The sequence below is a fragment of the Fundulus heteroclitus genome, chromosome 5, assembly GCF_011125445.2.
Source record: "Fundulus heteroclitus isolate FHET01 chromosome 5, MU-UCD_Fhet_4.1, whole genome shotgun sequence".
Classification (NCBI taxonomy): domain Eukaryota; kingdom Metazoa; phylum Chordata; class Actinopteri; order Cyprinodontiformes; family Fundulidae; genus Fundulus; species Fundulus heteroclitus.
In genome coordinates, this window is record NC_046365.1 from 34245550 (window position 1) to 34272313 (window position 26764).

At 41.2% G+C, this 26764-nt stretch overlaps 1 protein-coding gene across 2 annotated transcripts in view; it reads left to right on the forward strand.

The window, feature by feature from the left end:
• cacna1hb (calcium channel, voltage-dependent, T type, alpha 1H subunit b) overlaps positions 1 to 26764 on the forward strand; it is a 115297-nt gene that overhangs the window by 72329 nt on the left and 16204 nt on the right. The window contains exons 16-28 of one of the 2 annotated variants that reach the window (XM_036137457.1): positions 1729 to 1919; positions 2855 to 3148; positions 4837 to 4937; positions 5266 to 5392; positions 14037 to 14105; positions 14292 to 14476; positions 17133 to 17259; positions 20426 to 20551; positions 20647 to 20736; positions 21015 to 21207; positions 24488 to 24639; positions 24734 to 24843; positions 26609 to 26742. In XM_036137457.1, coding sequence (XP_035993350.1) covers positions 1729 to 1919; positions 2855 to 3148; positions 4837 to 4937; positions 5266 to 5392; positions 14037 to 14105; positions 14292 to 14476; positions 17133 to 17259; positions 20426 to 20551; positions 20647 to 20736; positions 21015 to 21207; positions 24488 to 24639; positions 24734 to 24843; positions 26609 to 26742 — 1899 coding nt within the window. The remainder of the gene's footprint in view (positions 1 to 1728; positions 1920 to 2854; positions 3149 to 4836; positions 4938 to 5265; positions 5393 to 14036; positions 14106 to 14291; positions 14477 to 17132; positions 17260 to 20425; positions 20552 to 20646; positions 20737 to 21014; positions 21208 to 24487; positions 24640 to 24733; positions 24844 to 26608; positions 26743 to 26764) is intronic. The other variant, XM_021322227.2, reaches the window with a different exon arrangement.

Here is a 26764-nt window from a genome sequence, read left to right on the forward strand (position 1 = left end):
ACGAGTTTCACCCCTGAAATCTTGGCCTGGCCTCTTTACAAGCATCATAATAGCTGCCCCTCACATAAGTGGGATTGCAGGCCAACCTCCTGGTGATGCAATTACACAACACAGAATTATACAATATTGCACGATGTTGCCTAAAGATAGATACTTTCCCATTGAAGTGGAGAAGCAGTCCTGGTTATTTTAATGTGTTTTGGTGGATTCTTCACTCAGAAACCTCTGTAGCCATATAAAGCAGCTGCATGCTTCGCCTCGTCACAGTCTGCAGACATAAAACTAGGTTTCTATAGCATTTTATTTCAGCAGGATGTAATTTTTGATTATTGTTTTCTGTATTATTTATACCTTTGTTAAACCAGGAAGTCAAATTCACACCAGAAATGTATTTTACAACAGAGACTTGGGTCAAGGGAGCAGCCAAATAAATCAAAACTATGTAAAAAAAAAAAAAAGTACAAAGAAATGCTATAAGCACATCTATTATAGTTTTATTGAGTAAGCGATGAATAACTGGACTTTATTTCTTAAAGCATGACTAAATGTATTTTAAAACTGGGGTGGGAAATGTAGGCTTGTTTAAGACATTTTGAGGGCTAGATTTTCTATTAATAAATTTTTATGACTTTCAAGACCTTTCAGAAACCCTCCTCAGTGACGCTGAAGATGAGAGTCTTCTCTCTGTAACAGCATCCAGACTGAAGAGTGTTGCTGTCAGTGCGACCTGGTAGCACTCAACACAATGCATTCCCATAGCAGAAAAATACAATACTTTTAATTTTAGGACCAAACAGTCACTGCTGAGGGAAAAACCAGCTGAAAGTTGGCCAGTCCTTGTCCTAAGGGCGTCCCTCTTGACCCTGATACTTTCTGAATGTGGCCATAAGTAAGATAATTGGAAAAAAGTTACAACTTTTTAAATTGCAGGAAAATTACCCAACACAGTAGAGTAATTACTTGCCTGTTTCCCTGTTAATTGTGAAATGTAACCTTCCAGGGCTCAAAGTATGGGAACCAAAAAGGCAGATTTATTGTTTGCAGTATAAATAGTTAATTGAACAATCAACAGAACTGCAAAACATAGTGCCATGCAAAATTTGCACGTCATGGTATTTTATTTAGATTTAGTGTGATAGATAACAACAAAAGGCTATTTTTATTTTTAAAATCTGTAAAGTGAGATGTGCATATTTATTTGCCAGGGTCAATACTTTGTAGAACCACCTTTCGATGCAGGTGAAAGCTGCAAGTCTTTCAGGAGTGTGTATCTACCCACTTTTGTACGTCTAGAGACTGAAATTACTGAATTTCTGCAAGTCTTGCCACACATCATATACTGGGTTAGAGTTTGGACTTTAACTAGGCCATTCTGACACATGAATATGCTTTGATCCAAGCCATTCCAACGAAGCTCTGGCTGTATTCTTAGGGTCCTTCACACTCAGTCTCTATCGTTACATAACACCGTTTTAACACATGTTAATAATTAAACAGAAAAAGGGAACTACAGTATATGTAGATGTAAAGAACATTACTGTAAATATCATGCTATTGTTATTAAATCTAATCCAAGTTTATCAGTAAGAAACAAGTACTGATCTGTGTACAGCTACTAATTTATTATCTGTGTATTTATGTATGTGGATAATTAGTACTTTTTTTATAGTGGAGTTTTTGAATGTGCTTGTGATCCTTTTCCCCGTTTCCTCCCCTGTGTCGGCGCAGAACTCAAGATCCAGGCCATGATGCTGAGCCCCAATGGTCTCCTGAACCCCAAAGCCTCGATGCCTCCACACGCTGCCCCTCTGCTGCCCGTCATCACACACACCGCAGCCACGCCCACCATGAACACCAACCAGTCCCGCAGGCCGAGCGGAGTCTCCATGGAGGTCAACAGCTTGGAGCAGAGATCGCTGGTGGGGCCGTGTTTCCTGTCTCAACAGAAACCTGTATGAAAGATGCAATTTCTAAATCCTACAGCAAATTTATGGAAACATATGACCCCGAAGGGGGGAAAAAAACACCATTAATTCACAATTTGAGTTTTCCTTTTTTCTGCAACTGCTATAATTTGAATTTTTGGACCCACTTGAATCCATTTCTGTTTTCATGAAACATTTGCCAAGGCAAATATTTTGAAAGCAGCCAATGACTTTCTGCTGGCTTATTACTACCACCAACTGTTGATTCACTGAGTCATGAAACCCTCAGAGAATGAAAAGACACGACGTACTGCTGCGTTAATATCCAGAATTAAGGGTTAGCACCTTAGATTTATTTATATAAGCTTGCATATATTCATAAATAATCATATATAGATTTGTGTATACATGTAAGAAGGTTTTAAAGGTATTTATAATGGCAGGATGGCAAATTTTGGCCAGAAGAAAACATTATTTTTCACAACATGGCCACAACCACTAACTATGAGTGACAGAATAGTTTTATTAAGTATTTTTGGCACATTTGGGTACATATAGGAACTATCTCAGTGGAAAGTTCGCTGACATGCAAGGATGGCTATTTAACAGCAGCATATAGAGAACAGGGATGTAAATAAAAGGCAAAAAATAAATGTTTCCCCACCTGTTCTTCACTCCAGGTGAGAACTAGTTTGGGAAAGACCTTCGGAACCTGGAGAATGATATAAAGGCCATTTTAACATATTTCACCAGGTTCAGCTCTTTAGAATCGATCTACAAAGAATTTAAGGATGGTCAGAAATTTTCTGAATACTCATATTTTGTTTATAATTCTACATATACTTAGGATTCTCAGCAGGGTGTAATTAAACTGCGAATTCAAAAAATAAAATTAAGATATTTTAGCTTTTCTTTTTCATCCCCCGCAGTCTCTGTGGGACAGCGGTCCGGAGAGCCGTCGCTCCAGCTGGACGAGCATCAGCCGAGCCCCCAGCCTGCACCGGAGGAGCCAGTCGGGAGAGATGGAGTCCCTTCTGTCAGACATGCACACATGCTCCAGCCACAGCAGCAGGGAGCAGTCTCTAGACCAGTCGGACCACCTACAGGTGCCCATGCTGCTCTCGCCAGATTGCAACGGCACCACGTTTCACCTCCCGGAGCTAAGCTACGATGAGACCATGTCATATTACCACAGTGATCCTGAAGAGGAAGAGCTCGAAGAGGTAAAAGAAAAAAAAATCTGTGCAGTGCCTTGCAAATGTACTCATCCACTTTGCATTTCTCGTGTTTTCTTACACTCCTACCTGTAATTTAAATAGTTTTTAATAAGATTTTATGTGATTGATTCACCCAAAATATTCTAAGTTGGTGAAGTGAAATGAGAAAAAAAAAAAAATAAATAAAATAATTAATGAAACCTTTTATTTTATTTCTAAATAAAAAAAAGAAATTAAAAAAAGAACTCACAGACGGAGCCAGGAGGGCATTAATCAGAGGCACAGAGATAACCCTGAAGGAGCTGCAGAGCTCCACAGGAGAGACTGGGGGATCTGTCCATAGGACCACAATAAGCTGTGCCCTCCATAAAGCTGGGCTTCATGGAAGACAGGCCAGAACAAAAGACATTACTAAGTGTTAAAAATAAGAAGGTACATTTTGAGTTTGCCAAAAGGCACGTGGGAAGCTCCCCAAAAGTTTGGAGGAAGATGGTGTGGTCAGATGAGACTAAAACTGGACTTTTCAGCCACCAAGGAAAATGCTGTCAAACCCAAAACATCAAGTCGCGTTAAGAATGCCGTCCCTACAGTAAAACATGGTGGTGGCAGCATCATGACGTGGGGATGTTTTTCAGCACCAGGGACTGGGAAACCGGTCTGGGTCAAAGAACAGATGGATGTGGCTAAACATGGGGATATCATGGAGCGGAATCATGTCAGTCTGTCTGTGATCTGAGACTGGGACGGAGGTTCACCTTCCAGCAGGAAATTGACCTGAAGCACACAGATAAAGCAACGAGCGGTTTAAGGGGAAACATTTTATGTGTTGGAATGGCCTAGTCAATGTCCAGACCTCAATCCAGTTGATAATGTGTGGTTAGACTTGATGATCTCTGTTCACAAGCGAAACCCATCCAACATGAAGGAACTGGAGAGGTTTAGCCTTGAGGAATGGAGAAAAACCCCAGTGGCAAACAATGGCGAGCTCAAAGAGACTGATCCAAAGACATTTCAGAATCAGAATCAACATTATTTGGCAAGTTTGTGGGCATAAACAAGCAACTGTTTGACTTTGGATTCCAATGCTGACATTGTGAAAAAAAGGAGAAGGAAAACAGGCAGACAAATAACAGTAAGCAAAACAGAAAATACAATATTATGGCACAAAAGATTATTTTTGGAGCTATTTTGGCACCCCTTTCACTGGCGTGGACGTGCTTTTGGAGGTACTGGAAAAAGGTGTCTCTTCAACATATTGACCTTAGGGTGGTGAATATTTATACAAGCTGAGGTTTTCTGCTACTTTGTCTAATTGTTTTTTTTTTTTTTTGCTTCACAATAAAGACAATAAATACAAACGTAAAAATAATACATCTTCAAAGTTGTAGGCAAGGGAGGTCAATACTTTTGCAAGGCAATGTAATTGCTAATATCAGATCAAGACATGTAAAATTGTGTTTAAGCAGAAATTTTGTGATAAAGTTGTATACTTATTTGTGTTGGGATGTTTTTGCAACCATATTTGAATTATTAACTTTTAATTAGTGCATAAACATTGTATTGAAACAAATGTTTAATGCATGTGTACTATAAAATAATTAACAGCATATACATCATGTTTAATGTAATGGTGCATTCAAGCGTACAATTGTTCCGTGTTTAATTTGGGTGTGTATGTGTGTGTTTTTTTGCAGAGTTTATGTAAGAGGCTGAAGAAGTTGCTGGAGCCATATGAGCCACAGTGGTGCCGAGAGCATGAAGAGTGGTCGCTGTATCTGTTTGCTCCACATAACGAGTAAATTAACCCCACAAAAAATAAATAAATAAATCAGAAAAACAGAAATACCCCCCCATGCTCACAAAAAACAGACACGTCCCTGATAGTCTCCTGTGTGGTCTGGGTGGTTAAACCCCAGCAAGTGTGAAAATTCACAGGGAACGTGTGAATCCTGACGCTAAGGCTCAGTAATGCAATTTTCACTTATTTCAATTAAAGGTGGCAAAAGGGGAAACATACACCTTGTGTGGAGAAATGCCTTGAAAGACGTGATCCTTGTGTTTTATGTAAAGTCCTGATATGTAACCGATGATGATTGCTTTCTTCTGGTTGTGTCTCTTTTTAGGTTCAGGCTCTGGTGTCAGAGGGTCATAAGTCACAAGATTTTCGATCACGTTGTGCTGCTTTTCATTTTCCTGAACTGCATCACCATAGCGCTGGAGAGGCCCGACATACCTCCTAAAAGCATGGTAGTAAGCACATGCAGACAAACACATTTGTACAACACATGTGAGTAATGTCAAATGAACTCAAAGTTTAACCTTTTTTAGGTTTAGCAGTTAATGGCTGAAGTTAATACAGTGCAGAGCAGCAGTTTATTTTTTGGAGGTGAAATTCATAAGGATTAGGGGCTTTTTATGGTGCATTTTTTAAGGTGGAGTCAACTCCAGTGCTGTGGAAAAAACAAAACAAGAACTGGATGCCCAAGTTTAAAATTATTGTAATTGAGTCAAAATTATGCATACAGCACAACAAATATTTGAATATATTTGATGTTGCACCTGAACCATTCCGATTGTTTCCATCAACTAGTGTTTTTTTGTGTATTTCTGGCTTTCTTTTTATCTGAATTAATATATTTGAATTATATTGTCTCTGCTCCAAACACCGTACAACTTCTATTTAGCAAAAATCTCAGTTGAAGGGTTCAAGGTGCTGGTTTCAAACACAATGACCAGCCAATCGGCACGGTGGTGGTAGCATTATGCTGCGGGGCTAATTTAGTGCCAGTGCTACAGATACATTGCATAGAGGGGTTCTCAAACTTTTCGTGGTCAGGGACCCGTTAGTAATATATAAATACACCTAATATTAGAGATTTGGTGTTGATTAGACCCTCATTCTCGATGTAACTGTTGTCATACCTCCTAATTTTAGCTTTTACCTTACTTGATGAAGTGGATGGAGTTAAATATCTGTTCATTGTGTTACTTAGCGACGCATCCTCAGCAGTGCCTCCTCAGGCCTGACAACATGCGTTTCACAGACCCACAACCCGTGGTTCGTCAACCCCCGGGAGTCCGGGGACCCCGGTTTGAGGGCCACTAGACAAAATCAGGAACGGGGATGGTTATCGTCAATATTGTCTTAAAACAGCTTGAACCTGGAAATAGTTAAACAATGATGTTGAACGCACATTAAAACCTGTTTTGATATAAATAACGCAGGCTAATATTGAGCTCCTGGAATAGCTCTAATTTTTACCCTGTTTCAGTGTATGGACTATGCTGAAAAAATCACGTCTGTGCCACAAAACCAACTGATATAAACATACTATATCGTGTCTGAAAAGAGAAGTAGTAAAATATCCAGCCAGAATTACGTCAGAAGGGTTTCTCTGCAGCCTTCCAAGGGACAGCGGACTACGTGTTACTGGAGGTGAATGTATCTGTTTAGCCTGTATGCATAATTTGGATCTGTTGGAGTCAAACTGCAGGCATCCAGTTCAAACACTGTGGTGCTTTACACAAAGAAAGTATGGCAGCAGCTTGATGCAACAAAAAAGTGTGTTGAACCTTTAAATGTCTGGAAACACAGCGGCCGAGATCAGGTGATGTTTTTGTGCTATTTGTTAAAGAACTAAAACACTGAAAGCATCCTTACACACACCAGCCCAAATTATACTGCTCCTTCCTAAGGTTACATAACCCAGTGACTCTGTGATGGCAGGTTTTTCATATATTAATCAGCTCTCATTGCCCACACAGTTTTGTGATGTACCATGGACTATCCAGGGATCATTATGACTCTTCAAAGCTTCACACATCAAAGTGGAAATCCTCTGGACTAACATTAGACTCGTACCCTTTTTGTACACGCTTTCATTTGCCAGTTTGTGGTGTAATGCCTGCACTCCAGGGATACGTGGATCAATTCCAAACATTGATCGCACCAATTCCAGTGTTGGTACAGGCATCGGTCGATACTAATGCAATGGTATCGACAATGGTTTGGCTGTTCTCCTTTACGTCCGTTGGGCTACACCAGCCGTCTCACATCTCCTCTCAACACTTTGCTTCTTGTCCTCCTCTTTTCCGCTGTGCTGGGTTGTCTGTTGTCATGTGATTCGGCAGAACTAGGAGGAGACACTGTTGGCTTCACTGTGTGACGGTGCGGGGCGGGGAGAAGTCATAAGGATGTGTTTTACCACCTGTTATGTTCTATCTTATCACCTCTGGGCAACAAGCGAGACCTTCAGTAGAACATGACCTTCTTTATTCGTTATTTGCTGGAGTACTGCCAACAGGTCAAAACAACAAACAACACCCTTTGTGTTCTTCCACCTAGCACACAAAGTAGTACCACCAAACAATCTATTGTTAAATACATAACACCACCTTTTACACCATCTTTAATGAAAATATATAAAACAAATGGATGCATAGGATTGCTGTATAAAACAGTAGACTAATACCGATTTATAAAACAAAAAAAAAAAGTATATGAAAGAACTGAAAGAGAAAACATCAAACCCGTAAAAGAAAGATGAGGAAAAACTTCCTTAAGAAAATCCCAGACACCTCAGCACTAAGATTGGGTTCTTTGCAAGAGTCTTTTTAGGAGTTCCCACAATATATCAATAGCTTTTTATTAGTGGAAGTAAAGCTTTAAAGCTGTTCCTGTCAACATCCTAAGACTGTTTACTCCTCCATGGTACATCCTTGGGGGAAACAAAATCCATATCTTATCCCTTTAAAACTTAAAAACACATGTGGGATAAGAATAATTCATGTTGTCTAACATAAGAAGTTGTTTCAATTTACTTCAAAACCAATAATTAAGTGATCCTGAAAATATGTTTGGTACTTAATTTATTCTTAAAAAGTAGATGAGCTGTTTTTCTCAATATTGTATTTAGAAACACATTTACAGTTTCTCACCTGCTTTAGTTGTGTTGCATCTAGTTACATTTTAACTTAAAAATCAGCAGGTATCAAGAAATACATTAACTTCATGTTTGGACTTATTATAGCAATGCTTTCACCAGATTTATCAATTAATCAATCAATCAAAATTTAATTATATAGCACTTTACAACAAACGGCAGTGACCGGTTTTGCTCCCGCAAAGTTAACATTTCAGACAAATACTCTGGGGCGAGACCATTTAAAGCTTTAAAAACAAACAATAAAATCTTAAAATCTATTCTAAAATGCACCAGGAGCCAATGCAGGGTGAAGACAGCAGGAGTGATGTGTGCACGTCTAGATGTACTTGTTAAAAAGCGAGCAGCAGCATTTTGCACAAGTTGAAAGCGTGAGATGGACGTCTGATTCAGACAAACATAAAGAGCATTACAGTAGTCCATGCTTTAAATTAATAAATGCATGAATGGCCTTTTGTAGGTCGTGCCTGCTCAGAAAAGGCTTAACTTTAGCCAGCAGACAAAGCTAGAAAAAGCTCATTTTAATTCAATTCAATTCAATTTTATTTATATAGCGCCAATTCATGAAACATGTCATCTCAAGGCACTTTACAAAGTCAAATTCAATCATATTATACAGATTGGGTCAAAACATTTCCTATGTAAGGGAACGAGTTGATTGCATCAAAGTCTTGACAAGCAGCATTCACTCCTGGGGAAGCGCAGAGCTACAGGGAGAATCGTCTGCATTGTCCATGGCTTTGCAGCAATCCCTCATACCGAGCAAGCATGAAGCGACAGCGGAAAGAAAAAACACCCATTAGCGGGAAGGAAAAACCTCTAGCAGAACCAGAACCGGGCTCAGTATGAACGGTCATCTGCCTCGACCGACTGGGGGTTACAGAAGACAGAACAGAGACACAACAAGAGAGACAAAAAAGCTCAGAAGCACACATTGATCCAGTAATCTGTTCTACATTAGATGGTAATAGCAGGTGATCTGTCTCCCCTGGATGATGTCACAGCTAACAGAACGTCAGACCAGGTGTACCTACTATGAAGAAAAAAAGAGAGAGAACAAAAAGTTAAAAGCTGAAATGACAACAGTCATTTCAATGCAAAACTGGAGAACAGTAGACTGAAGAACAGTAGAACTCAGTAGAGTTAGAAAAAATAGGCCCTGATGTCCTCCAGTAGCCTAAGCCTATAGCAGCATAACTATAGAGGTAGCTCAGGGTAACATGAGCCACTCTAACTATAAGCTTTGTCAAAAAGGAATTTTAACAACGTTACTGATCTGCTTATCAAATTTCATGCTGCAATCAAAAGTAACCCCCCAAGTTTTTGACAGCCGATCTAGTGTACGATGCCAAAGCTCCGAAACTCAAAGCTGGACCATTCTGCATGCCTGGAGTGCTGAAAATAATACATTCTGTTTTACTTTCATTCAAATTAAGAACATTGTCTGAAAGCCACAACTTAATATCAGTAATACAATTAAGCAGGGAGTTTAGTGTGACAGTGTAATTTGCTTTCATAGGCAAATATATTTGCAAATCATCTGCGTAGCAATGAAGTGACTCCCTATGATCGCCCCTAAAGGTAGCATTTATAATGAGAACAGAATAGGGCCAAGAATGGATCCCTGTGGTACCCCACAAGAGAGAGGAGCAGTCGATGAGGAGAGTTTACCAATCATAACAGCAAAGCTCCTATTTGACACATAGGAGCAGAACCATTTGAGTGCCGAACCTCTGATGCCTACACAATTCTCAAAGTGTGAGAGGAGGACAGCATGGATTTAGGGAGGAATGTGGACTAAAACGTAAACGTATTTGTGAGGAGTTTGTATGTCGCATTTGTTTAATTGCACATTGGCTCCGCAAGCATGTTATGTTATTTAGACATGGTGAAATTGCAATTAGTTGTGATTAATTGGTAACCTGTTAAGGGTATGCCCAAAATATCTTAATTTGACCTCTAGAAAAAGACATGACCCATCCTTTAGTGACCCAGGATTAGGTGGGGATAAAAATTTAATGTAAACGTTTTACAGTAAAATCGGAGGCTTATCGATGCTCCTGCTCCTTTAAGCTGCATTGCACTTAAAATGACAGCCCTCTGGATACAGAGCGAGTTAATATCTCTAAAAAGAAAAAAAAAATCATAACAAAAGCTACAGGGTTTCGTTTGAAATACCTCTCAGAGTAGGACACGCTTCACTGTCCTTCACAAAAAAGGGATAACGTCCACACTGCCTTGTGAAAGGCAGTAGCTTTAAAGCACATTTCAGTTATTTTCAGTCGTTTTAATCTGAACTTGTGCATTTAGGGACCACAGTAAGAGTATGGGCTGCATTACAATGTGCAAAATTTTTATTTTCTTTATGCCGCATTCATTACACTTTTAAATTGAGTCATTTAATAGATGCCAGCTGGATGAATCCTGGTCAGCATCATGCAAGAAACCGCAGAACACTGCTTTTAGAATGGAACTGCTTTCATCCCTAATAACTTGTTAGATCCCTTTCACCTTTTCTTTGTTATGTTTTTAAGTGAATTCGGGCAAAAATATATAGGAAAAGACATGGGAGGTAATTCGTCTGCTTCCTTTTGAATAACACTTTCCAGACCATTCATAGCATTGTGTCTCATAAATAAATAAATGGGTCATTAAAGTGATTTTAACAAGTTAAAATATGGTTAAAGGTATAACTATTTATAATCTATTCATTTACATTTTTAGAGGGACAGTGTGTAACTAATTTAGCTTTTAATTTGCAAAAATCAAGTATTGCTTTTATAAATGTATTATCTGGCAAAGTCTAATAACATCAAATCAAAAATGAAAGCTTTCTCATAACTTAGAATTAGTTGTTTATAAATGCATAGGTGTCAGTGCACCACTGGGAGACGCCATGTTGCGTCGCCATTTCTGATTACAGTAGCCAAAGGGGACAAATTTGTCAGCCATACGCGTTTTACCTTTCTGTCTTCTATATGACGACATGCTGTTGGTGGAGGAGGAGTAAAAAACAAGCAAAGACAACAGTAGATCATTCTATTTGCAGTTTTCTTTTGAAATGGAGGACCTTCCATACTTATTGTCCAGCGAGAGGGAAGAGGAAGTAACCAAAAAAAAAAAAAAAAGAAGTAATAATCGGTAGAAAATGAGAGTCTATATCGCCACAGCTATTATTACCAGGTGGAGTGGAGATGCAGAGGTTGCAAGTAAGTTAATTCAATATAACAGTGACGTTTATTTTTGCTGTTTTGTTAGAAACAGGGCAGCGTAGTCTGCAACCACTCTGTCCTCCTGGCAGAGACGGCTAGTTTGTTTATCTCCCTCTCAGGGATATGTGTGTATGTGGAGGTGTGGAGTGATAGTTCATCCGGTCTGTAGCACAGCAGCGTAAGCGGGTCTCTTTATAACTCGTGTTTATGGTTGCCTATTTTAGAGCCCAAATAGGTGACTGCATGTTCAGAAACGAGCCCGGAAAACTGCAGCCTGCGACTTTAGAAAGAAAACTAGCCCAAAGACTTGGCAATAGTTCCAAAAAAACATTTCCCACGATGACATTAGCTATTAGCTAGTAGTTTGGTACCAGCTGCATGGAGGACATGTTGACATTTACCCCGTTTACACTACCTTTTTTTAACCGAGCCGAGACCAGTCCGAGCTCGGTAACCGAGATAACTCTTGAGTGTAAACGGTCAGCAGACTGAACTGAACCGAGCTAGACATAACCAGACCGCGCTAAATGCAGACCAGTTCCTGAGCAGGTCTCGGCCTGGTTTTTTTTGTCCCGGTTATCTGATAACGAAGAGCGCATGAGCAGACCGCGTCATCCTCTTACAGTCAGCTGACTGTCCGCGGTTTTTCCGCCGTGTCTGTCTGCACCTCCCGATTCACACTCCATTCAGACAAATTTCTGACATTCATAATAATACCAGCTTCCTTACCGTGCCACACGGTTTCCAGAGATGATTCTGCTTAGCAGTGTGATGAACCTCAGCGTCTGTCGTTGTTTCCTGCGTCTGTAAATCCTTATTAGACGTTCGTTTGTCTTATCCACGTCCCAAAAGCAGACTCTGTCCAACCATAACTTCCTGAATGTTACGGGCACTGCCATTTTGATTTGCTTTGTCCCGCCTTCAATCCCAGAGAGCAGTAGTACTGCAGATTGTCACTAGGAGGTGAGGAGCAACCAAGGAACCGGGATAGTGTGGTGTGTAAACGGTCGTCTCGGCTTGATTAACTGATCCAAGCTCAGACTGGTCTCGGCTCAACTCGGTTAAAAAAGTGTAGTGTAAACGGGCCTTAAGATGCGAGGAGCAACCAAGGAACCGAGATAAGCTTGGTGTGTAAACGGTCGGCTCGGCTTAGTTAATTGATCCAAGCTCGGACTGGTCTCGGCTCGGATCTGTTTAACAAGGGTAGTGTAAATGGGGCTATTGTCACATTTATGACTCTCTGCAGCTTCCGTAGTAGTTATTACGCGCTTAACGGCGAGGTCGATTGTAATTAATTTAGTGCACCACTTGATGGTTCACCGGTGTGTAAATCTTACACACCGGGGCTTTAAGTATCTCACATTTCATTTTACAATCAAAGCATTTGCTTCATAATACAGATGTTATCCTAAATTAATAACAGCAAGGTTCATTGCTGCATGATCATTAATGTGCAAACCGACATGGCATCTATTCATGTCCTAAGGGAAGAGGTCTTTTGGTTGGTTAATGTTAGACTTGCTTTACTCGTGTTCTGGATAATACAATGAAACCCCCGAGTTGCTTGAAAGCCAGCATTTGATTGGTTGATTATTGGGCCTGGTTGAGCTGGTCTGGGCAGAAATATCTCTAATGTGGTCCTTATGATCATACTCTCAGAAAGCTTTTACAGAACCGACTAGTCTTTTACAATGTAAGCCACGTTAATTTAACCATTTACAGTACCTTTTTTGAGCATGCCATCTTTGCACTACTTAAACGGTTCTGAATCCAAAGTAAGGAGCCTCCAGACATCCAAACTCGGCGAAAAAAGACCTCTCCCCCGCTCTCCTGTTTAAAAAGGACATAAACCTACAGAATCAGTGGTCGTATCTGGAGAGATTTGTCTCTAATTCAAAGAAATGCTTCAAAAGGGAGCTCACATATCCGTGGAGATACCGCCGGTCAAATAAGGAACTCATATTACAGCTCATGTCAAATTTAAAAGTTACCATCACCCGAGTGGATGCTGATGTAAAAATGTGGGCAGATTCACTCGCGGTTTGTCACATGAAAACCTTTCATTTTTTAAAATGAAAGTTACTTTATGAAACTACATAATAGACCCTCAAAAATAGTCTTTCTCTTGACATCTGAGAGTCAGACTCCTGATAGCTTCTGAGATCCTTTTATCATTCGAAGCTGTATTTTACAATTAGGAGTTTGCCTTGTTTATTACCTTTTTATTAGTTAATTAGGCTTTGTTTTGTTTTATCATCCTCAGGCAATAGTTAATAGGCTGATATCAGAGTATTAACCTGGCAAACTGTTTGTCGTTCCATACTAATTCTTTTAATTATGTACATTAGACCAAATCAATAAAGTTTCTTAAAGGTGCTGCTTCCTCTGTTGAAGAGAACAATTTCATTTTACATGCTGCAAAACTTTACCGTGCAGTGATATTAGTGTGGAAACAGGACAAAAAAATGTCAGTCTTCACAGGCAGGAGGTTACTCGTTTGTAGCTGATGCGAGGTTAGTTTGAGACCAGCGATCATTTTATGTGTCGCTTGTATGCTTTTGTTTCCAAAACATCTGCTATTGCCTTTTTTTTCCAGCTCGTTATGTAACACGTTTCCATCCAGGATCAAAGCCAAAGCCACTGGGACACATAACCTTTGAAATGACAAATGCGCCTCTTGCTTTGTGTCGGTGAACGCTCTCACACATGTGCCTGTGTGTGTGTGTGTGTTTGTGACAGGAGCGAGTGTTTCTCAGCGTGTCCAATTACATCTTTACCGTCATCTTCGTGGGCGAGATGATGATCAAGGTAACCATAACAGAACCCTTTTACTGCACAAGCATTCCACTCAAAGGGCTTTTTTTTCTAATCTCAGTCATAAAAAGAGGCAATTTTCCTCCCGGGTGGGGACGAGAGGTGCGTTTCTGTCTCAGTTGGCGGCTCGCCATTTCTTTATTATTTAAGTAATTTAGTTGGATCTGTGCATTCAATAAGGTTGCGGCGATGGGCCTGTACTTTGGAGAAGGCGTGTACCTGCAGAGCAGCTGGAATGTCCTGGATGGCGTGCTGGTGTTTGTGTCCATGGTGGACATCCTGGTCTCCATCGCATCGGCGGGCAGCAATCGGATCCTGGGCATGCTGCGAGTCCTTCGCCTGCTTCGCACCCTGCGGCCGCTCAGGTAGGAGGGCGGGACGTTTCCTCCTGTGTTTACTTGTGTTTACTATGTTGTTATACTGGAGTACAAAGTATGGGTCCCTCACAGATTTTTTCTAGTTATACTTTTTTTTTTTTTGTCTCATTTAAATGTTTTGGATTATCAAACACATTTCAATATGTACAACCGTGATAGCCTGAGTAAAGAGAAAAATTGTTAACAGAAAACAAGCTATTCAAATCAACTTGGCCCTGTGTGAAAAAAGTAATTGGCTCTGTAATTTAGAATCCTGTTGCCATCAAGCATTTGAGATAACTGAGCATGGATGAATTGCGGTCCACATCTTCTTTATTTATCTTTGAGGCCCTACCAAAGCATATCGACTGGATTTACCTATTTAGGTTGACTGGGCCACTCCAAAATGTTTTTTTTTTTTTTTCCAGAGTTGGACTTTTGGGTGTGTTTTATGGTGTTGTCCTGCTGCATAACCCGAGTACACTTGAGGTTAATGTCATGAACTGATACAACTCTCAAACTGTTCCAACTCTCAAAAACCTATAATGCAGCTATAGGATTAATTCCGGCCAATCATCACCTCAATTCTCACCATTATATGGGTGATCAAAACATCGTTCCTTTAAGCCAGGCCAATAACAACCCTAACGACTCCTTGTTACAGAGGAGTGGACCAGTTTTGGTTCAATCTGCTGGCTTAATGGCTTTAACGACTGCCCATTACTAAGGGGTGGACCTGTTTCTGTTGAATTTGCATGTTATCTAAGCCATTACAAGGCCTTTATTTGGCAGTAGTATAAAGCTTGGTACTCCACATTACTCCAGACTTTTTGACTTGAGAAAGCTTCCTGGAGAGGAAGTAAAACGTCTTCAACTACGGAAAAGAAGTCCAGTTGCTTTGTTTTTTACTTTTTTTTTTTTTTGAATGACCATGACCTGGATGACTGAGAATCTTCACCAGCATACGTCATGAACTGATGGCCAGACATTCTCCCTCAGGGTTTATGGATCCTTTAGTTACAGCGTGTTGTCAAGATTCTGAAGCAGCCAAGTATCCCCACACCATGACACTGCCACCACCGTGTTGGACTGTCGGTTTGAGGTTAGTTTTACCTCAAAAGTAATGGGACACACATCCTCCAGAAAGTTCTGCTGATCTCTTGTCAATCTAAACGATGTTTCCCACAAGGTGTTGGGGATCATCAAGATATTGTTTGGGAAAACGTCAGTCAGGCCGTTGTGTTTCTTTGGGTCAACGGGGGATTTGGACTTGGCACTGACCCAGGTGCAGAGCTGACAGTCGCAGAAACATGGCTACCAGGAGACTCAATAATCAAAATAAAGGAGCTTACAGATGTGGCGCTTGGCATGCAGGGCATGGAACCAGTGTTGGTAAATCGTGTGATCTCAGAACCTTTTGGGGAACGTCTAAGCAGCAAACTGAGGAAAGGTGAGCAGTAAAGACAAAGAAACCACTGAACAGGAGACAAAAGACTCTTATCTACTTTCCAAACAAAAGGAAAAAACAAAGCAACTGGACTGGTTTTCCGTTGTTGAAGACGTTTCGCTTCCTCTCCCGGAAGCTTTCTCAATTCACTCTTATCTACTAAAAGCTAAAGGGTAACACTGAACCAACTGCACAAAGAGCAGAACACAGGAAACAACTAAGAAACTCAACAAGCCAGGTAGAATAGCTTTTAGCTTATGCTGAAGCTAATGGGGATCCAAATAAAACAAACAAACCAAGGAATGAACGGAAACAGAAAGACATAATGGCAAAACCACCCCAAAGTAATGACCTCTGACCTTAGCCGAGGCCACTGAGGCCTGAAGAGCTTCAGATGCTTTCCTGGGCTCTTATGGGACCTCCCGGATGAGTCTTGATGTCCCTCAAAGTAATTTTGGTCGGCCAGTCACTCATGGAAAAGTTCACCTGAGCTCCATGTTTTCACCATTTGTGGATAATGGCTTGCTCTGCAGTCCAAAGCTGAAAGGCTTTACAACCATTTCCAGACTGATAGATGTCAGTGACTTTTCTTCTCAACTGCTGTATTTATTTGGCCCGGAGCGTGATGTGTTGCTTTTTGAGATCTTTTAGTCTTCTTCGTGTTGTCAGATAGGTTTTATGCGAGTGATTTCTTCTTCTTCTTTAAGCTTTAATCTTTCAGCGAGTCATCTGAAGATCCTGTTATTGACTCACATGGTAAATTTGGTAAATTTTTTTACGCTGGATGTGTTCACTGATGCAACCCTCTGCATTTATCCGGCCTTGGGACTGGCCCAAAATAGGACACTGTGGCCCCTTTAGGGCTGCATTATGCAAGGGGCGTCTTGATTCTACAATTCAAGCAATATCATGCATGTGTGTGGCTAAGGAAATTGAACCCAATAAATATGGTTAATCACAGTTAATTTATGATTTAACAAGTGGGGCAGACATAAGGCCAGGTTGGTTTAAATAGCTTTTTACTCCTTTTTTTCTTTTAAGCTTTTCTCAGTAAATCAAAAGATAATTGAGAACTTGCTTCCTTTACTCGGGTTCTTAGTCTGATATTAGAATTTGTTCTAATATTCTGATATTTAGAATAACTATTTGCCCTCTGTAGGAGGGCAAATAGTTATCCACAGCACTGTTGACAACAAGTGTTGTTTTTGTCTCTTTCAGGGTGATAAGTCGGGCTCCAGGTTTAAAGCTAGTCGTCGAGACGCTGATCACATCTCTCAGACCGATTGGAAATATTGTTCTCATCTGCTGCGCGTTTTTCATCGTGTTTGGAATCCTGGGAGTGCAGGTAAACACGCGGTTTATTCGTCTTTGCCGCTTGGTTACAGATACAACTCCCCTAATGTAACCGTTTTCATCCCAAACATGCCGGTGTTTTCCGCTGAAAGAAAGATACCGCTTCGAGGGCTTTGAAATAAATGAGGCACGGCTCAGAAAGGCTTCAGGTAATGGAAAGTGAGGCAGAAAATTGTGAGGAAATGCAAATGAGTTGCTGATTATGCAAAAGAGTCCCTTGAAGTAATTAAAAAAAACAATGACTCTACAGAGGGATTGTGCTGAGAAGGGATTCTTTGAATTGGATTTGGACCAACTTAAAGATTTTTACATCGATAAGTTATTGAATAAAGCTTCATTTGTATTGTTTTTAATGTAGGAACGTGCGGTTTTGTACGCTTGTTAATAAGAATGGTAGAACTAAAACTTTAAAACTAGAACGTGAAAATATTTTGTATATTTAAAGGATGGTTTAAAAGTTTTGAACTCCTTCAGTTTCCTTTTTTTTTTTTTTTGCTTCCTGGTAGAGAGAGTTTCTCGTTAACCCTTGAAAGTGCATTGATTGTTTTGATTTCTTGGACTTTGGCTCCTTTATCATAAGTTTTCTGTCCAGGCCATGTACCTGGTTAAGTGTGAGTGGTGTCCTTGTGGTTTGAGCAGCGCCCAAGAACCCGGTTCGATCCCTGAAGACTGCCATGACTGAACAAGACCCTTAGCCCCAGATTGCTCCCCAGGCACCACTCAGTGCGGCAGCCCTCTTCTCGTTAAGAGATGGGTTTAACGCAGAGACAAATTTCCCCTCTTTGAATCTATAAATGGAAGTATTTATTTATATCATAAAGCACACTAGATCATGCAACAGCTCCTTCAGCAGTCATAACTCTGAGCTGTTTTCTGTCTGGCTGCAGCAGTCTCTCCCATCCTTTTTTGGGGAGGTTTGGACCACTCTTCTTTACAACATTGCTTATTTTTATGTATTTTTTTATTAGATTTGCAGGCGTTTGTTTATTCATAGAGCTCTTATGGTCCCACCACAGCGTTTGAATAAGGTTTTTTATTAGTAGTATCGCTGCTGTGTTTGGGCTAAATCAGCTTGGACCATGCCTCAGCTGTCAGACAGATGGTATCAGATTTGACACAAGAAAACGTTCATATTGAATCAAGCCCATATCATCAACCGCCACCGCTGTGCATGACAGTATGGGGCGTTTGTGCCGATATTCTGTGTTTGGTTTACCTTGCACCTAGCATTGTACATTATGGTCAAATATATCTGCTTTGGCCAGACATTCGGTCTAGTGGTTCATTTAAATGCAGCTTTGCTACCCTTATATGGCGTGTGCTTTTTAGAGAGAACAGGCCTTCCCATGGGAGCGCTTCCAAAGGAAAGAATTTATTCTCGTGAACTTTAACATTCAACATGCTGACTGTCTGAGCGCTGCAGCGTCTGAGAGGGACCTCTCTGGTTCCTGAGCGTTTCTTTGAGCATTGCTCAGTCAAACAGGAAGCTGCTTTTATAGAGATGATCACACTGATTGATCAATCAATTGATCTGCATGTGCATTTGATAAGCACTCTTGCCTGCCACTTATCCTTGGGAATCGAAGGTACAGAGTCAGCGCTGATACAGAGGTTTGTAGAGTGGCACGAGCTTGGCATGAAAGCCAACAGGTAAGGCTCCACCAAAGTGACTGAGCCTCAGGCAAAGAGTGGTTTTACAGCAGCAGTGCTGTCCGAATAGTGCAGTCAGTGAGAAATGAGGTAGGAAAATGAGCCTGTGTGCTTCCTCTCGTAGCTCCTTTAGAGTAGAAACCTTACGATGTGCCTTACTGGTGCTATAAGGAATCCCACAATCCTTTTGAGTGACATGACGTATAAGCGCAGCCCTCCTCACAGAAAGTAACGAAAATGTCCAGAGAGAAGATAGTGCACACTTTATAGTTAATTTTCGGAAGGCTGTAGGCCCGAATTTCACAAGCATTATCCATGTGTGTTTACGTCACATAATGACGTCGGCGTTAAAGGCTGTCTGAAATCGGCACAGACGTCCGAAGCTCCTTTCCTCCCAACAACAGAGTTCTTACTGATGACCTCTGGGATTATTAAAGTATGTCTTTGTGAAAGGTCAAGGAACAGGAGCCAGGTGCTTTAAATAGGCGTTTTAAGATGAAGCCCCGATCGTTCGATTCTGGTTCCTGCAACTTTTAAATGTCTTCCTGCTCCAACACGTCTGAGTGACTGAATGAAGACAACCACTTTTCATCAAGTTCAACAGAAGACTGATTATGACAAATCAAGCTCAGCGTGGCTTTATTGAAGCAGGAAAACGTCTAAACGAGGCAGCACTGTGGACGGACTGAGTTGATATTGAGCTGCACATCAGTGGGTAACTTGGGATTCACTGCCTTGCCTGAAGACACTTCAACAGGCTGCTGAACTCAGATGAACTGCCAGATGACTGCTCATCCTGGTGGTCTGCAGCTCATAAATTAAGTGTTTTTAAAGGACCAGGATTTGTAAATACTGTGTTGACCTGGGATTTTTACATTTTAATTTTACATTTTGCAATGATGCCGACCAATCCACAGGTTTACTCGTAACACAGCTGTTGTTTCTCACTTCTCATAAGCTAGGGTTCTCCAACAAATGTTTGAGGCCGACACATTTGGAGATTAATTTAGACTCTGGTGAACCTACAAAGTATTTTATAAAAGGGGATCAGAAAAATGGGTCTGAATAGAAATGTACACAAGATGTTTTTTGTTTTTATCAGCTAAAATATGTAAAAAACCACATGCCAGTGTCCATTCGCTTTGTAAATTATGAACATTGTTGACATAAGAGCTGATTAAAGCACAATGAAGTTCTGTGCTTGTAACTGAGTTGAACGTGAAAAGGTTCAAAGTGTTTCGGGATTCTTTACCGGGACTCTGTACATACTGCAGATATTCACACAGATGTTCTCATTTAAAGTTTGCAGAGGAGATGAGGCAGCTAATTATTCTCTAATAAGAGGAGACTCTGCAGTTGGTTTGCAGAGAAACCCATCGTCAGACGTTTGCTTCATTTCACTGCACACCAACAAAACCCATCGTGATGCTGTGTTGCGGCTTGATAACATCTCGGGGGTCAGAGCTACATGTGTTTTTCTGCACTCTCGCCTCTCTGTGTGTGTGCAGCTTTTTAAGGGCAAATTCTTCTACTGCGACGGGCTAAATGTCACCAACATCAGCAACAAAACCGAGTGTCTGCAGGCGGGTTATCGCTGGATTCGGCGGAAATACAACTTTGACAACCTCGGACAGGTTTGTCACACACCCACACATCTCTGCTGTGACACCTGCTAGTGGGAAACTGATTGTCAGCGTGGCACTGATTTAAATTCGCCTCACTCACCCAGGCGCTGATGTCGCTCTTCGTGCTGTCCTGTAAGGACGGCTGGGTGAGCATCATGTACGACGGCCTGGACGCTGTTGGGGTGGACCAGCAGGTGAGAGGAGCAGTGAATCTTTCTGTTAGTCTTTTGTCCATTTCAGGCTGAGTGTTTGAGGGAAAGGGGATGTAAGGAGGTGTAAGGGGGGAAAACAGAGATGAATGAATAGATGTGACAGTGCTGGCAGTTTCTCTGCTGAGTCAGGGTTTACATTGTCTTCTTGTTTGCCCCCCCCCCCCCCCTTTCTCTGCTGACTTTACTTACTCTTCTGTCCTCCTGTTTCATCTAACTCCTCTCCTTTCTTCTCTGCGTCTCTTTTTTTTTTTTTTTTGCAGCCGAAAAGAAACAACAACCCTTGGATGCTACTGTTCTTCATCTCTTTCCTCCTCATTGTCAGCTTTTTTGTGCTCAACATGTTCGTGGGCGTGGTGGTGGAAAACTTTCACAAGTGTCGCCAGCAGCAGGAGGAGGAGGAAGCCAGGCTGAGGGAGGAGAAACGACTGAAGCGGCTGGAGAAAAGGAGGAGAAGTGAGAAAGCATCGGGGTGGTGGGCGGGGATGGGCACAGACAGGGAAATAAGTAAAACAGCCAGTGGGACAGCCAGTGTTACAGAGGAAATGAAATAAAACCCTTTCAGAGACTAGCTAAAGTATTCTGATACCCTGATAGTTTCCCCAAATCTTTTACGCTTTTAGTCAAAACACATTTTATTGGGATTTTGTGTGGAATAAAAATAAAAAGTAAGATATGCAGTATTTACGTGGTTCATGGTGTTTAAAAGTCTGAAAGGTGTGGTGTGTGTTTGTATTCAGCCGTGCTGTAGGACCACCTATCACTGCAGTTACAGCTTTAAAGGAGCAATAAGCAACATTTCACCACTAGGTGGGGCTGTTGAGCCCTGTCAGTGGACCAGAACAAGATGTGTGACAAGCCACGCCTCTTTCTACCTCCACTCCAGCTGAAAACCCCCCCTCCCCTTTTCACCCGTGGCCTCGTATGCACATATTTGCAGAGGATAAATACACAGCATCACCTTTCGGTCTAGGGAAACTTTATAAAGCTGTTAGAAAGAGAATGTTTTGATCCACTGGGCGTGCTCTGCACTATCTTGCTCCTACGCTACATGACTTTGATGGTGGCATTTATGGGCAGGGAGGGGCTAAGCCCTGAGTGGCAGCTGTTCACATGCACGTACATGCACGGCTTTGTAAACAAGAGACTGGAGAACAACACAGAGAGATGATGCGTGACGTTATAGTACCATCTGAAAAGATACGTTTACTTTCTCTCTGAAATAATGAAATTTTGCTTGTTGCTCTTTTACGTCTTTTACCGGCTTAGTAAATCACAAGACTGAAGTTTTTGTCCATTCTTCTTCTGCTGGTTGCACAAACTTAGTCAGATTGGACAGAGAGCATCCATGAGTATGTGCTTTTCAAATCTTGCCCGAGACTTACATGTAGAATTTGGGTCAGGACTTTGACTGGGCCATCCAACTGGGCTTTAATCAGAACACAAATATGTTCTGATTAAAGCCATTGCACTGCAGCTGCGGTTGTACGTTTAAAGGCACTGTCCTGTGCTCCGGGTATAAAGTAATCAGCAGTCTCTATCAGTTGTCCTTCCTGTGTTGCCATGCACTGAGCTCCATCCATCTTTCCATCAATTCTGACCAGCTTCCCTGCTGACAAAAACATCCCCACAGCATGATGGCTCTCTTTTGGTCACTTTCCCGCAAAGGTTTGATTTTTGATGTGCTTAATAGCTGGAATGTTGACTGATTCTTCCACCTTAGCTGTGGCGCACTGCAGCCCCTCCAGAGTCACCAGGGGTCTTCTGGTTGCTCTGATTGATGCTCTACTTGCCAAGCCTGTCAGTTCAGGTGGACGGTCACGTCTTTATATGCTTCGGTCTTGCCATACTAGTTCCATTTCAGATGATTGATCTGCTTTAAACGTCTCCACTACCTTCTGCTTGGTTAGGCAGCCAGACTTGGATCACAACACTACGGCCACCGTAACCAATGAGAAAGCTGTTTACATCTGAAGAGCAGCTGTGATTGGTTTAACTTGGTTTTCAGTGTGCTCAGGGACCAGAAGGGTCACGTAAATGCTAAAGGGGGCGGGTAAAGTAAAAAGAAAATGCAATAGCAAAAAGGATTAGAAAATGCAAGGTGGAAAGGAAAGGGGAATTGGAAAAAGGAATTACCCTTTTAAATATTTGATAGTGAAAGATGTTTATAATCGGACTTATGAGTTGCGGTTTTGAAATCTCCAATTAGAAATCGGATTTAAAAAATACATTTTCAAATTGCAGTATTTAATAATGGATTAATAAAGACATCTTCAAATTCCTCTTTAATAATTCAATTTAAAAAGTGCAATTAAAAAACGCTTTTCAAATTGGATTTATAATTGTGTGATTTAAATGTTAAAGTTTAAATGTTTTTTTCTTTTTCAGTGACTCTTATGATCCTCCATAATCCTTTCCCTTCCACACCACAATTATTTACAGCTTTGTGTCATATAAAATCCCAGGAAGACACACTTCACAAGTCTTCAACGTGACACAATGTGTAAAAAGTCAAAGGGGTGGGAACACTTTTGCCAGGCTTGTTTACAAGAAGTGTCTCCGCAGGTGGGGAACACTGGCTTCTGTCCAAACTAAACTATTTTTTTTTGGGGTCTTCTATCACATCAGCAGCTGTTTGATTACCAGCAAAACTATATTTTTTTTCATTTTGGTCATGTCTTTTCTCCTTTGAAGTATGAATCAGAAATTAGACTGAAGGGTTTTCTATTCCTAATATAAAGTATTTATGAAAGGGAAATGCAGAGAGAGGAAAGTGCCAGATGAAATATGGCCAAACTCCTCATGTTCTTTGGATTTGGAGTAGGACCAAAGTGCAAACAGGACCATGCGATGTCCACAATAAGGATTTAAGGATCTTGCTCAAGGACACAGAGTTGCACTCTGTGGGGTTCAAACCAGGGAACTTGCAGCCTTCCCAGGACTCAAGCACCCTGCTCTGACCTCTAGGCCGACACAACTCCCTCCTGCAGACCTCTGAGTGGAGCAATTTGGCCCAAAAAGGTGACATGAATGTCGGTTTATAAGCAAATTTCATCCATGAAACACTGAGCCTGTTCCAGACATTAGGCTTTTCATAAAGGATATTGGAGCGTGTGATCAGCTCGTTGTTTTAAGGAGACATAATTTTCTACACATTTGACCTTTAGGACTTTGTCTAATTTAATATGGGATACCTGATCAAATACGCAACCACACACATGCACATCTGCATAGCCTTTTGCTTTTGGTTTATATATAAATAATACACTCACTGCTGCAAAATGTTTTTATTTTCTGCACAGAGTAATTTCTACATTTTTAACACTCAGCACTGACACACACGCACACAGACACACACTCATCATTATTTCTTCTTTTTTTTTTTAATAGCCACATTGGTGACTCACTCTGTCCACTCTTTCTCTGCAGTGTAATCTCTAGTAGTGCTTTCCTCTTAGTCGCTGAACTGTCTGGCAGCAGATAGCGAGGGTTTTCTGCCCAAAGACACCTTGAGGTGCCACGGCGAGTGTGTGTGTGCGTGATGGATAGGTTTAAACTCCTGAGGTGGCACATTTGGTCGGCACACTCACACACGCAACGGAGTGCCACTTGGCACCCGTTTCGTCAGTGACTTCATAGCCCATATAATATTTTTTCTTTCAGAAGCATTTTAATGACTGTGTGTGTGTGTGTGTGTGTGTGTGTGTGTGTGTGTGTGTGTGTGTGTGTCTCACAGGAGCCCTGGAGAAGCCATATTACTCCGACTACTCCCCACTGCGCCGATCCATACACACAGTTTGCACCAGCCACTACCTGGATCTCTTCATCACCATCATCATCTTCACAAACCTCCTCACTATGAGCATGGAGCACTACAACCAGCCTCAGGTAACCATGGCAACCCCCTACCACCATACCTGTCCCAGAATGAAGCAGAGGTACAGCGTGTTTCTCTTTCTCTTTCTCTGTCTCTGTCTCGCAGTACCTGAACGAGATACTGAAATACTGCAACTACGTCTTCACGCTGGTTTTCGTCATCGAGGCAATCCTGAAGCTCATCGCTTTCGGTCTGCGACGGTTTTTCAAAGAGAGGTTAGAGCACTGATCAACAAAAAGCCCCTTAAAAGGACGGGTCAGGATTAGTGGATGCGAGGTTCTGGTGAAAGGTTAGAAGCAGTTAGCATCTTTGCCTGCCGTAAACGTATAGCTAGCTTGTCTGCTCCATGCGGACTGGACCGGGTCCAGATGTTTGGCACAGGCAGTTTTTGTCCAGGTGGTTCGCTATGATTGGCCAAACGTGAGTGTTGGATGGCGGACTTGGGGGGAATGCTGTGTCACAGATCAACAATACCCGATCACTGGGCCGTCCGTGTTCATCAAGCTAATGCGAGTTAGCGTTAGCTTATGCTGTCTGGGAGGTTCACTACTAAACTATCGCAGATACAGCAGGTTTACTCACCTATTTGCTCTTAAACATTGGTGCACCAATTATTTTGCATTTATCATTATGTTGACTACCTAAATGTATACTTTTGGCATCATTGTTACTGGTGTATAATAAACAATATTGTCGCTACATGCTTTCTCAGTATGAGGGATTGCTGCAAAGCCATTAACATTGCAGATGACCCTGTGCTCCTGTGGCTCTATGCTATATCAGGAAGAGTGAATGCTGCTTGTCAAGACTTGATGCAACCTGCTGGGTTTCCTTAGATTAGAAACCTTTTGACCAATCTGTATATTCTGATTGAATTCAACTTTGAGATGACGTGTATCATGAATTGGCACTGCATAAATAGAATAGAATTGAAAATTTAATTGAATTATTTAAGCTAGATGCAGCAATCCGTCATACTGAGCATACATGTTGCGACAAGGACCTGATTTAAAGTTACTGAGGTCAGTACCAGTTGGTTTATTTCTTCGGAAAATAATTAAAGATAAATCCAATTAAGATATAAATAAGACATTTAATTTTTAAATGTTATTATGTCAGAAAATTATTAGGGCCTCAGAGAGGCAATGGAGAGCTGTAAAAGTTGTCCTCAGTTATTTAGTTTAATTCCAGGATATTTGGTCCTGGAGACTCAAATCTTCATAATGGTCAAGGCGAAGGCTATTTTACAAAATCTCTCTGTCATCACTCTACAATATCCGTATATGCAATGTTAAGATTGCATGTGATTGTTTGGAATACACCCTGGAGATAGGCACCAGCACCCTTTGCGACCCCAGCAGGGATAAAGCGAGTAAGAAAATGAACGGATGGATGTTTGGAATACTAACCATTACTGACTATCATACTATAAGTGCCAGAAATTCCCAGTTTGCTTGTCAGTGAAATATTTTGCCTGTTGGATGTAATCTCACTGCTGTAGAGGCTCCCACCAGACAGTGTCCAGGATAGTAAAGGTCACAGAGGCTGCTGAAGGCATCATAATGACAGATGAAAATGAGGATTCATCGCAGCTAACATTGTCATCGCTGTTTTAAAAAATAAAATTGCCATCGCACGATTGTCTGATATGCCCTCCTCGTTGGTATATTTATAATCAGACAATTCCTGTCTGATTGAAATATAACAAAATCTTCACTTCCTAAGTAAATAATTATTGTCTTATTGTTAAATTACAACTACTGTGCAAAGATGACGAAGGTTCAAAGTTGTGTTTTTTTTTTAAAGGTGGCAGAAGTTGGCTTCGTTGCTATTTTGTCTCTGGCTAGCTGTTAGCTTTGGCTAACTACTACTGCAGGCAACCTATTCCATGAACTGCTTTTAACTCTTAAACAGAACCTCTCTTTAAAAACGCCGAGTTTTATGTTTTAGTTGCGAAGCTAAAAGCGTCTCTGTGATCAGATGGAACCAGCTGGACCTAGCCATCGTGTTGTTGTCTATAATGGGAATCACGCTGGAGGAAATAGACCTGAATGCTTCCCTCCCCATCAATCCCACAATCATACGGATCATGAGGGTCCTCAGGATAACAAGAGGTAACGCGCTCATCTACTGGGC